Consider the following 11,629-nt stretch of genomic DNA (forward strand, 5'->3'; position numbering starts at 1 on the left):
GTCCGAATGCCGGCAAAGTGGGGCGCTGTCCGTGGTGCCGCTGGTGTTTCAGCACCATGGGCAGCTGTAGCATAGAACCGGGCCGTTCCCCCCAGGCTAGCAAACAAAAAAAGCTCCTCGTGCTGCTTTACGAGTTCACATTGGGCGGCGCTGGGGTGAAGTTTTCTGGAGGAGTCGTGAAATGCCGACAGCTGCGTAAATGACGGAGAAGAAAGGCTAATTGCCGTCTTAATAAATGTAGACAGATCCTCTCATTGTTGGAGTGTACGTTCGGGGGCTAATTAAGCGCCAGACTCTTGATTAGATTAAGCTGTTTTGGGTCCCCCGCGCGTGGATTAAGTGCTCATTGGCCGACTGCAAGTATTAGCGAGATCAACCTTGTGGAAAATCGGATCTTTCTTTATGGCGGCCGGTTATGACCTCATCACGGGCGCCGCCGCATCACCTGACAGGCTTCTCTCAGGTTGACACATATGACATATGAGGTGCACCGCGACCCCGCCGCCCTCCGGCGTGCAACTCATATTTTCTACCTTCCCGGAGAAGGTGTTTGACTTTGGCGTCTGGACAGGGTTTGCGTGTGCTTGCTTACCAAGGTGTGACAGCGGCGTGATTTATGGGTTATTATTGAGGCAGTGTAGCCTATCGCTAACTCGTTATGACTTTACCTTGGCATACATCAGCGCACGTATGTTGCATACCAATGTAAACAAAGACAGAAAAGAGCGGGATGTTTTGTCCACGCTCCAAATGCTAACGAGACTAATTTGACGCCAAGGTCAACATAAATCATGACGGGCTGCAGGCACTCTGCTGGTGCGCTGGCAGCTCCTGACTGGGGGGCGGGGGCACGTGGGCGTCACCTGGGCAAATGAGACGCGGCGTGTGAATGTGTGCGGACCCACTAATGGTGCGTGATGGTAATGGCGGCCGACATTAAACCTCAGTCTCTGTGTTTTTAAAAGCGCCACTAATCTGTCTCCCTGTCAGCTTTATTGGAGCGGCGAGGGCCGGGGCGCCGCGTCGCCCATTAGGGTGCTCAGTGGTCGCGTGCACCTGCGGGGGTTAATGCCGCGTACCCGCCTGGCAGAAACCCGACAGGCCGCCGCTTCCACGCGACACACGCCATGGATCTTCATTGCAGTCCAGTTTATCTTGGATTGCGAGGGACTGTCTCCCGTCTTCGCCACAGCGGAGGGTTCATCCGAAACACATCGGATACACGTTATTAACCGCCGCCGAGGCAGGCGCGGAGATGTCGCTCAGCGTGACCGAAGCGGGCCGCAGTGAATTTGCTCAAAAGATGAACACACCAGAACGGCCAGAGTGGCGTGATCCTGGGAGGACAGATAATGGCGACCATGTTGTGATGAATGAGGCGTCAGGGAGGGGAGGGGGGGAGTTGGAGTTTTGGGGAGTGTGAAGGAATTTCAAAGAGGCCAACGTAAGCAAGAGCCGCCATGTTTTACGATTGAAGGTTAAACGGACAGCAAGCGTCCCTCTCTCGTCCTTCAACCTGCGCGTCGCCTCCCGAGCGGCCAGCCGCCATCAAGCGTGGCTGTGATTGGCTAAAGCCGCTCCCAGATGGGTTTGAGATGGGGGTCACGGCGAGGTTTGGGCCTCGGCTGTCGGGCCCATCTGCTTCATTTCCCCGCAGGGAGCTTGTGAACATGTCGTCACCTTCACCTCCCGCCCGCGCCCCGTCCTGCTCGACACCCGCAAACGCCTGCTGCCTCTCCTCCGCGCGGACGCCACGAGCCCCCGCCGCGTCTAAGCTATGCGAGCGCTGCAGTGCGAGACGAGCGGTATTGCATCCATTTACCTGCGCACGCCTCAAGGCTGCAGGCGCCGGGCTTCGGGGAAGGATGCGTACAGCAAATGTGGATCCTTGCTGAGTCGGCCACAAAGCAGCGAGCTGGGAAAGAGGAGCGTGCTTGATGAGGCGCACCTTGGAAAGATTAAATCTATTGTTTCCTTGTCGTGCCCATAATGCATTCTGTCACAGGGGGCGCCGCCACACACGTCTGCCTCTAATGTATTCTGTCATAAGGTAAGCAATGCCAAGTGGAGGATGCTTTCTCAAAATGCTGTCCTGTTCTTTTGTGTCTTTCCGCAGTCACAGGCTTCCCCTACCCCGCCACGGGCACCGCCGTGGCCTACAGGGGCACCCACTTGCGAGGTCGGGGTCGGGCCGTGTACAACACGTTCCGCACGGCCCCGCCACCGCCGCCAATCCCGGCTTACGGAGCGTGAGTGTCTCATCTCGACAGACAAATGTCAACAGGCTCTTCAGCAGCTGTTCATGCACACGCACCTGACATCTTCCTGGGGTCATGTGATGTGAAATTTAGTTTTAATTTGTGAATCGTGCCGACAACCCTTGGAGGAGGTAATAAGTTAGTCGGTCAGTAGCAAATTGAGGGTGAGTGCAAACATTGGTGTGTTTGGTGAGTGCTGAGGGGTCTTTGGGGAGCTGTGTCCTTGCCACTATCCTTACGTACGTGCGTGTGTGTGTGCGCGTGCGTGCGTGCGTGTGTGTGCGTGTGTGTGTGTGTGTGTGTTGTTGAGCAAGTAGGAGCTAGCTAACAAAGCCCCAGGGAGCGCTGCGCACAGAGCAGAGATAGCGATAGTATTAGCGTGCACAGCTCACCGAAACGCAAGCACGGCTGGCGCTGATCTCTCGGCTTTGTAAGGCCCCACGCTCGCCTTTTTATCAGCGGCGGCCCGTGTGGCCGTGGGAGAGGTCCGATGCTGCTCCCCCCCTTGGTGAGCTAATCTGTGATGAGATCAGAGTGGAGTTCACATCCACTTAACTGCACTTGGCTGACTCTACCACTGCAAACTACAAACACAATAAGAACATATGGTTTCAAAACTTTTTTCAAAAGTAAGAACATGACAAATATATTTTGAAAAGCATGAAAAAGAAATGTACGTTTATCTGTAACGGTTAGATGGTGTCTTGGTGTCAACAGATGCTGGCTGCCAGTGACGTGAAAGCACATCCAAACTAATCCTTTGCTCTTCTTCAATGTCACAGGGTGGTGTACCAAGATGGCTTCTACGGTGCAGAGATCTATGTGAGTACACTCGGCTCCCCTCTTGGCCCGCTCACGTGAAACAGGAGAGAAGCCACCAAAAAGCAAAGCTGGGCCCTGGAGGGGAAAACGTGATCTCCTCAGGCCTCAGCCTTGCCGCGCTCTCGCTGCCAAGTCGGCGTCGATTAGGCCCGCGTCTGCTCTGCCAAGAAACCCGACAAGAACATTTAAAACCCCCTCAGCTCCTCCCTCCTCCCTCCTCGCGCCAGCGCACACTTTGGACCCGTCCCGCGCCGGGTCAGGTGGTTTCATCCGGTAGATTCATCTGTGGTGGCTTCTCGTCTTGCCGCCTCTTCTTCCTGTTCGTGCATCCGTGTGCACGTCCGAGGGCTCGACCGGGATATCCCAGCGCTCCCCGGGGGGGCCTCGGGTGGAGCCTTGCCACCACCACCAAGCTGGAGATAAGGGAGGGGAGATTAGCCGACCCCGCCCACATCGGAGTGAATGATGCCCTTGATAGAGGGGAGCACGAAGGCTGTGGAGATAATTCCGAAATTACCACGCAGCCCCACTCTGACACGGCACAAAACGTTTGCGGGGGGGGGGGGGTAATTTGTCCCTTTGATTCTGCACTATCCCCCCCCACCACCACCACCACCACCACCCCAACGTGCTCCGCCACATTTGTCAGCTGAGATAGCGCGATGACAGCACGACATAGCGACCGTGACACTTGCTTCTCACTTTCATGCTGGCGGCGTCTGGGGGAGCCAGTGATATATGACCCCCCCACCCCACCCCTCGACCACCAAGATGGGTCTTCTATTTCACTGCCTTTTATTGTGGCGACACCCACGGCGCCAGAAAAGACCACCATGACTGATTTTGTTTGCCCCTTCTGCTTGTTCTGCAAACCTTTCACCACCCCCCGCCCCCAACCCCCGCATCCTAGCGTCACACGCTGCACTCGACACAACAACCAAGACGCCCTGCTAACAAATTAGCACGAAGGTAAAGGTACGGCACATGCGCGGCGTATGCTAATGTGTGCGCTGGTGTGTGCTGCGAGCGCGCTGGGCCCGACACAATAACAAATGTGCTGCACTGTTGTGTGCAGGATTTGACAATGCAGGCGGGGTGATTTATGTGTCGCCGTTTGTCGAGGCTGGAGTTGTAATCAGCGCCTTCCCGAGGCGTGACCGTCCCGCAGGAAGTGGTGCGCTCGCCACTTCCTGTCCCCGTGGAGAAAAGGAAAACGGGGCGGCCGGGGTCAGCGTGGCCCTCTGACCTGAATTCTCATGCAGCCATCCTGGTTTCCCTCGGGTTTAAAAATGAATGGAGCGCTGCATTATTAAACGCCGCCTATCCGGCGAGCGGCTCGCTGGCGCTAATAGAAAAACAGTAGGAGAACAAGCTCCATTTTTCAAAGAGGGTTAGAGCGGCGCTCCACAATGAGGTCCTTAATTCCTTCTCCACTCTGGCAAATGAATGCAGCGGTCCCGACTCCCCCCACGGTCCCACCGTCATCTTGCCGTCTCACTCCATTCGCCAGCCAGAGGCGTCGTGATGACAGAGGGGAAAAAGGATGTTAAATAATGTAGAAGGGCGCCTCTTCACTCTCAGAATGGGGGCTCAGTCAAATGTTAAACTATCGCTGCGACAACTGCGACCAAGTTCCTTCCTGGCCTGTAACACTGGCCATGCATGAAATAGCACCCTCTGGTGTCTGGAAAAAGCGTTGCATGGCATTTAAAGGTTCATGTTGTCTTCTTCTGCGCTTGGTCATGTTCACATGAAGTAACCGTGGATGTTTTTTTGCAGGGTGGATATGCAGCATACAGGTTCGCCCAACCCACCACCACTGCTGCTTACAGCGACAGGTGAGGAGCATCTTCTTCTTCTTTTTCTGCATATCAGCCTTAACTCTGAAGAAGCCACAACATTGGACGTGTGACAATGTATCCTATTTGGCATGTTACAATGTATCCTATTTGATACAATGTATCCTATTTGATACAATGTACCCTATTTGATGTGTTACAATGTATCCTATTTGATACAATGTACCCTATTTGATACAATGTACCCTATTTGATGTGTTACAATGTATCCTATTTGTTACAATGTACCCTATTTGATGTGCTACAATGTATCGTATGCTGTACAGCTTTGTGCTTGACTTGAACCTATCAAGTCCATAAGTGACGTGCAGTCATCCTTCGTTTATGGCGGGTAATTGGTTCCAGAACCGACCACGATAAGTGAATTTCTGCAAAGTAGGATTCTTTATTTACAAATGGAATATTTTCGTAGTCGGGGCATAGAAAACCCCTTTATGATCTTCTAAATACGCTTTTATAACATTATTAGAGCCCTCTAGACATGAAATAACACCCCTATGGTCACCTTTACACTCTTATTACCCAATTTAGTAGATGCAATAAGAGAAAATAAGACATAGACCTAGAAAACCTGTTTACCACCTTCTACCTTTACGTTATTTAACATTATTAGTCATTATTATTATGACATATATACATAGTTATACATTATCGTTATTAACAGTATTAGTTGTCCCCGTCAATAGCTTGCCTGCTACAAATTACGTTATTTTAGTATCATAATGTTGAAATATCGAAGAAAAAAGAAGTAATATTGTGAGAAACAAAACGATGAACAAAATTGGAAAATTCACTATGTGGCCCTCGCTGGAAAAAGTTTGGACACCCCCGATTTAAGTACAAGTTCCCACTTACCTCACAGTCTAGGAATGGAACTTGTTTGCAAGCCGAGGACCACCTGTATGCCACATGTATGCCGCCTGTGTGCCCCCTGTATCGCTATGGAAAACCTAACATGACATATTTCTCACGATAGCAAAAATGCTAATAAGACACTCAATAAATGTCCATTTCAAAGATTTTCAAAAAATAGAAGCTCTTTGCTTCAATTGAAAGTACATTTGTGCTACACTAAAACATGTCAAGCCACTGAATTTCACGGCTTCACTCCATCACCGTTGGAAATATGCATACAATAAACCATGCTGTGTTGTGGTAGAATACGGCCTGTTATTAGTCAAAAATATGCCCATTTTTATGTATTTCATGCCTAAATGACACATTTACAAGCATGACATTGGCTAAATGAAGTAAAATAGAAATATAAGGCATTCAAAAGACTCATTGAAAGACGTGATGATATGTAGTATTCTACACGGGTCACTAGGTGTCAGTAATGTTTTTACCTTGACAGGGTGTAGTGTAACAGGGACTCCTGTACAGAACAGGAATGGTATCTTTTATTTATGTTTTCTTTTCTATACTGGGTAATAGGCGGTGATGGGGTGTTGTTTCATGTCTAGAGGCCTGTAATAATGTCACAAAGTGTATTCAGAAGTTGGTAAACAGGTTTTCTACGCTGCAAGCATGAAAATATTATAAGGTATGTAAGAAATAAGATGTGTAACGTGACACATCTTTGAGCAGTATTTTGCAGGAAGTGGTGTGCTTGGTACCGCATGTGTTCTCTCCACCATCATTTGGCTTCTTCTGGCTGAAAAACATCAGAGTGGATCTGAAGAGGATTGTTTTTCTCTACTTTTATGCAAATCCCAGCACGCCTGTCAGAAGAGTGGCTTCTTCTTTAGCTTGTGATTTTGCACAAAAAGCTTTTTGGGTCATCAGTGTCAGTCTCAGGAAGCGACGATGTCAAACGTTCTTCATGGTGGAGAAAATGAGCAACATGAGTGGAGTATCGGGAGCAAAGAGTATATTTTAACTTTAAAAAGCGAGGCGTCCTGCGGCTGGGAGTAGATATGGGATGAATATGATGAATGTGAAGGTGAGATCTGCGGGGTTTTGCTGCTGCACTCATCTATTAAAGCAGAAAAAAGGAAGCTTGCAGGACAGAGGGGAGGGTGTAGGTTGGTATTTATGAATGGCCTCAGGTCTGCTAGGATGGGGGGGGGGGAGTGCAGGGAACTCCATCACTTTTGAGCGATGTCACTCGGGTTCAGGTGCGGCACGTTTGAGGAGGCGTCGCTGATTCATCCGTTGTCAGGCGGCGCCGTGGGCTGCTTTGGGAATCTAATCTGGGAAGGATTGAGCGTGTCACTCGTGATAACGTACACCCCCGCCCGAGAGCCTGAAGATCATATCGATAATGTACGATTTATCAGGCCGGCTCGCAGAAACAGAAATTGGACAGCGGTGCTTCTCCCCCACCCCCACCCCGCGCCGTTGTGGGAGATTCAATTCCCGTTTGCAGACTTTTCCCTGAGATTGAATGTAATTCGCACTGAGTGCTTTGTTTCTGTTTGAACGGGCGGCCGAGGTCCTTGGATCAATGCAGCTTTGTTTGTGTCTCCTCCGCCACGCCGAGACCACTAGGCTGTAAACGACCACGATGTATCCCAATAGCGGCCTTTGCAGATGCTGGCGTCACTGTAGTACAGTGGATCCCCACAAATTACAAGAATTTTGGTTAAAAAAACTTTTTTTTAAATTTCATACAAAATAAATCGTATAATATAACAATTTAAAAAATACATTTTGCAATGAATTGTTTTAATAATAATAAAACAGCTAGAGAGAGAGATGGAGGCGATGCCACAGCAGATGGAAGGGTGATTGTAGCGCCCGCCTGGCAACCAGGCTAAAGGCTGCACCACGACGATGAATCCATCTGTTCATGGATCGTCTTTGATTACCGATCATTAGTGGTGAGTACCTACGCATATCATATCATTTAATAAGTGCTTAAGTTTGGATCGTACTGCTCTGCATTTAGCTCAGGGGTGTCCAAACATTTTCCAGCGAGGGCCGCATACTGAAAAATGCAAAATACAAAACCACTTTCATATTATTTTTTCATATTTTGCAGCTGAGCTTTGTGTTAAAAGTGAAAAAGCATATTGTTATTAGTGTGAACTTTGATCTTTTTAATATTTCAACTGTATGCTACTAAAATGACATCTCATAATACTACGGGCTTATTCTTCTTAGAATCCAACTATCTCTCGTACAAACTACAGCCGTTTTCATTTCTGTTTTCATTTTCAAGTATTTCAGCTTGTTTCTTGTCAATTTTTTTCTTAGAATTCTGACTTAAATCCCATAATGTTTAGATTTTATTCTTGTAATATAACTTTTTCCTCCACCTAATTTTGTAAAAATGACAACTTCAATTAGTTTTGTTCATCATATAAGATTTCAACTCTCTGCTAGTAAAATAAAAAAATGTTCCTTCTTAATATTGTGAGCTTATTTTCATGAAATTCCTTTTTTCTTGTTAAGATTACGTTTTTCTCTTAATATTTTTTACTTCAAAATGACAGCTATTTTTAATTTTTTTTAAATCCACCTATTTAAACTTATTTTTTGTATATTTTCTTCTGATAAATGACTTTATTCACGTAATATTTTGACTTTATTCTTGTATCGTAACTTTTTGCGCACAAACAACTTAATTTGTTTTATTTTCGTAATACTATATAATACTAATACGATATACTTTCATAATACACATTTTCATAATACTATGACTTTCAAAAAATGTCATCTTTAATATTTCAACTTTATGCTACTAAAATGTTAAAACCTTATTTTTGTAAAATGGACTTTTTCCTGTTAGTTACGGCTTTTTTCCTCTTAATATTTTGACCTTATTGGTGTAAAATTACTGCTGATTTTTCCTTTTTTTGCTGCGGTTGTATTTTTTTAAAAATTTCCTTGTTAAATTCTATTTTTACAATGTGCCGCGGGCCGCACTTTGGACACCCTCTGATTTAGCTTATTAGCTTGCTTAGTTGTGAGTGAACAATGGCAATTGAAGAGGGAAGTGGAGCGTTCCGGAGTTGAATCTGAGTAATTCACTTTCATTGCAAATGTTGACCTGAAATTGGAGGAGACTGTCAAGCTAGCAGGAGGGTTTGGGGGGGCAGGAGCGAGCCGATGTAGCGTCGGTGTGGCTGCATAATCCTGGTTTTAATAAGAGTGTGAAAATGACACATTTTTATGGGCGTCAGCTGCTGGTGTTTGTTGTTCACGTGTGGTCTCAGATGGTAACCCTCACTGGTACCGACGCAGGGATCTACTGTACGTCTTGTCCTTCACTGTGAAGCGGTGATGAGCAGGATTGTGGATGTTTTGAAAATGAAGAAACGTGAGGACGTGGTCTCCTTGCGGGGGTCCGCTGGCCTCGCAGAGACCCGCTGACATTGCACAGGCGGCTGTGACCTGCTGGGAGTAGTTGTGGAGATGTATTAGCAGCAGAGGGCCTGTGGGCTTTGGTGCTCACTAAAGATAAGAGGACCAGAGAGACTCCCAGGACCGTCTCATGGTGTGCCCCCCCCACCCCGCTGTGGGGTCCTGATAGCCTCTGTGATTTCACGTCCTGCTGGGTGACCTTGGCTTGTGATGGCCTTAAATGTGCCGAGCCTCATTTAGATCTTATTCAATTCACAAACGCTCTTGTTGTTTGCTCCACTTGTTCTTTTTTTACTCAGGCTTGATTTGGTGCCCTCGGTCCTTGGCCGCCTTATCTTCTGCGCACAGACCTTCATTTGCAAGCGAGCACGGAGGAAGGGAGAAAAAAACAGAGGAATATGTGAAGTGGAGTAAATAAATAAAGCAGGCAGACACATCTTGTCCTGTCTCAGAGGGAAATTGGAAGGATTAGTTCCAAACCAGCGACAATGAAAGTGGGGGGGGCGTCCTCGCCGGCGAAACAAGAATACGACGCGGGAGCGGGTCCTCCGGCGCCGACCGTGTCCTCCGTCTTTGTCTCGTCCTCGTTGCCTATTCGGTCCACCTAATGAAGACGGCAACCTTTGAGCTGGTCTTTCTTGTAGGACGTTGGCGCCCGCCTGAGGAAACGAGCCACGGCGTCGCAGACATCAAAGCGCTGACTGGAGGGCGGCGGCGTTCAACAAGCTCGCGTAAACGTCCGTCCGTCAATCGCTGATCGGTCTTCTGTCTTCTCTCTGTGCAGCTACGGCAGAGTCTATGCAACAGCCGACCCCTACCACCACACGATCGGCCCCGCCGCCACGTACAGCGTGGGAACCATGGTAAGTCTCTGAGGCCACGCCCCTTTGTGTGTCCTTCTGCACCAGACTGTGTTAAAGAAGTGGATGTAACCTCGACGCAATGGAGGACGCACTCAGACCTGTCCAGTGTTAGCGTCGCCCCCTGCTGGCCATCAGGAACAGTACACACACGCACGTTACCACCACTTCTTTCACACACTCTCACACAGCAGAATAAAGACCAGCTGGTCTTTATTTCAAACAGGGGTGTCCAAAGTGTGGCCCGGGGGCCATCTGCTATAGAGTCAACGCTAAGCTAAGGTGTTTCAGCATGTATTGACCTACATTGGATCGCTTTGAGCATCTTTAATGTACAAAATGTATCAGAGTGTCCCCACATCCAACTTTTATGAACGTGGCCCCCGCTGGAAGAAGTTTGGACCCCCCTTTTGTCACACAGTGCAAATGACGCTCACGTTTGGAGCAACATGCAAGGAAAGGTCACCATGCTGCTCCATCTCTCAGCTGGCCACAGTCCAAGCATCCTTAAGTTGTTTTGATTTGGATATTTCGTTCTTTCTTTTCCAACCATTGAGAAGCTGCAGGGATGAAGGCGAAGTGTTAATGTCTGTTTTTAGCTAGCGTTTGCAGCTACTGTAACATCAAAGATGAAAAGTCCAAAGCAGCAAAAAAATTCCCTTTAAAAAGTGAGACTTGTGTTTCGTGGCGATGCGGGGCTGGCGCCGGGCTCGCAGACCAGAGCTCATCAAACGCATGCTGCAGCGTGCCGTGGGGCATTACAGAGAGAGAGCGAGGTGGGCGGGGGTTTGGAGGGGTGGGGGGGCTGCCTCGCCTTCCTGCCCCCCAGCTTGATCGGAGGCGTGCTCTCTGCTTGACAATCCACTCAAACATGCATGCAGTTTCCCCCAATATAACCACGTACAGTTCCACCGTGCAGCTGCTAGCTAAAAGCTTTCATTAATGAAGACATTTCTTCTTCATTTACTTAACTTAAAATGTGCTTGAATGTTTGTTTGTTTTTTTTAATCTCTTTTCTTTTTCCTCCAAATTTCCTTCCACGTATCGGACGCTTTAATGGAAAGTCGCGTGAATATAACAGTATCGCGGTTGTGTGTCTGATATCTGATAACGATGCTTGCGGTAGGTAAAGAAAAGAAAACATACAAATTGTCAAATCTTGTAGTACTTCAGTATACTGTAAGTCGATTATAACTAATACATTCACAAAGAATGCACCTCGGTTACAGTTTATGTTGGCACCGCTGCCATTTCGATACCAAGTTTCAGTTGGCATCCATCGTGTTGGGAGCTCGGGTGCATGTGTGCGTGCACGTGTGTGGTGACGGACACGAGTCGGCCTCGGGCTGTTAATTCTTTAATCACACGTGATGAATGCTTCTCCAGCAGAGACCAGGCTTTTTTTTTGCATATAAAAGCTTTGCAATAATAATAATAATAATCATAATGATAATGAGTTCCTCTGAGGTTGCGCGTTCTCATCTTCTCCGAGCACACGGATAAAAGTTTCATCCAAGCAAGA

General features: G+C 48.0%; 1 protein-coding gene across 18 annotated transcripts in view; it reads left to right on the forward strand.

Moving 5' to 3' along the window:
* LOC129171697 (RNA binding protein fox-1 homolog 3-like) overlaps positions 1–11,629 on the forward strand; it is a 328,221-nt gene that overhangs the window by 299,860 nt on the left and 16,732 nt on the right. For all 18 annotated transcript variants that reach the window (XM_054760615.1, XM_054760602.1, XM_054760598.1 and 15 more), the window contains 4 exons: positions 2,117–2,249; positions 3,041–3,080; positions 4,860–4,918; positions 10,032–10,110. In XM_054760615.1, the coding sequence (XP_054616590.1) occupies positions 2,117–2,249; positions 3,041–3,080; positions 4,860–4,918; positions 10,032–10,110 (311 nt within the window). The remainder of the gene's footprint in view (positions 1–2,116; positions 2,250–3,040; positions 3,081–4,859; positions 4,919–10,031; positions 10,111–11,629) is intronic.

Source organism: Dunckerocampus dactyliophorus, chromosome 18, assembly GCF_027744805.1.
Source record: "Dunckerocampus dactyliophorus isolate RoL2022-P2 chromosome 18, RoL_Ddac_1.1, whole genome shotgun sequence".
Taxonomy (NCBI): domain Eukaryota; kingdom Metazoa; phylum Chordata; class Actinopteri; order Syngnathiformes; family Syngnathidae; genus Dunckerocampus; species Dunckerocampus dactyliophorus.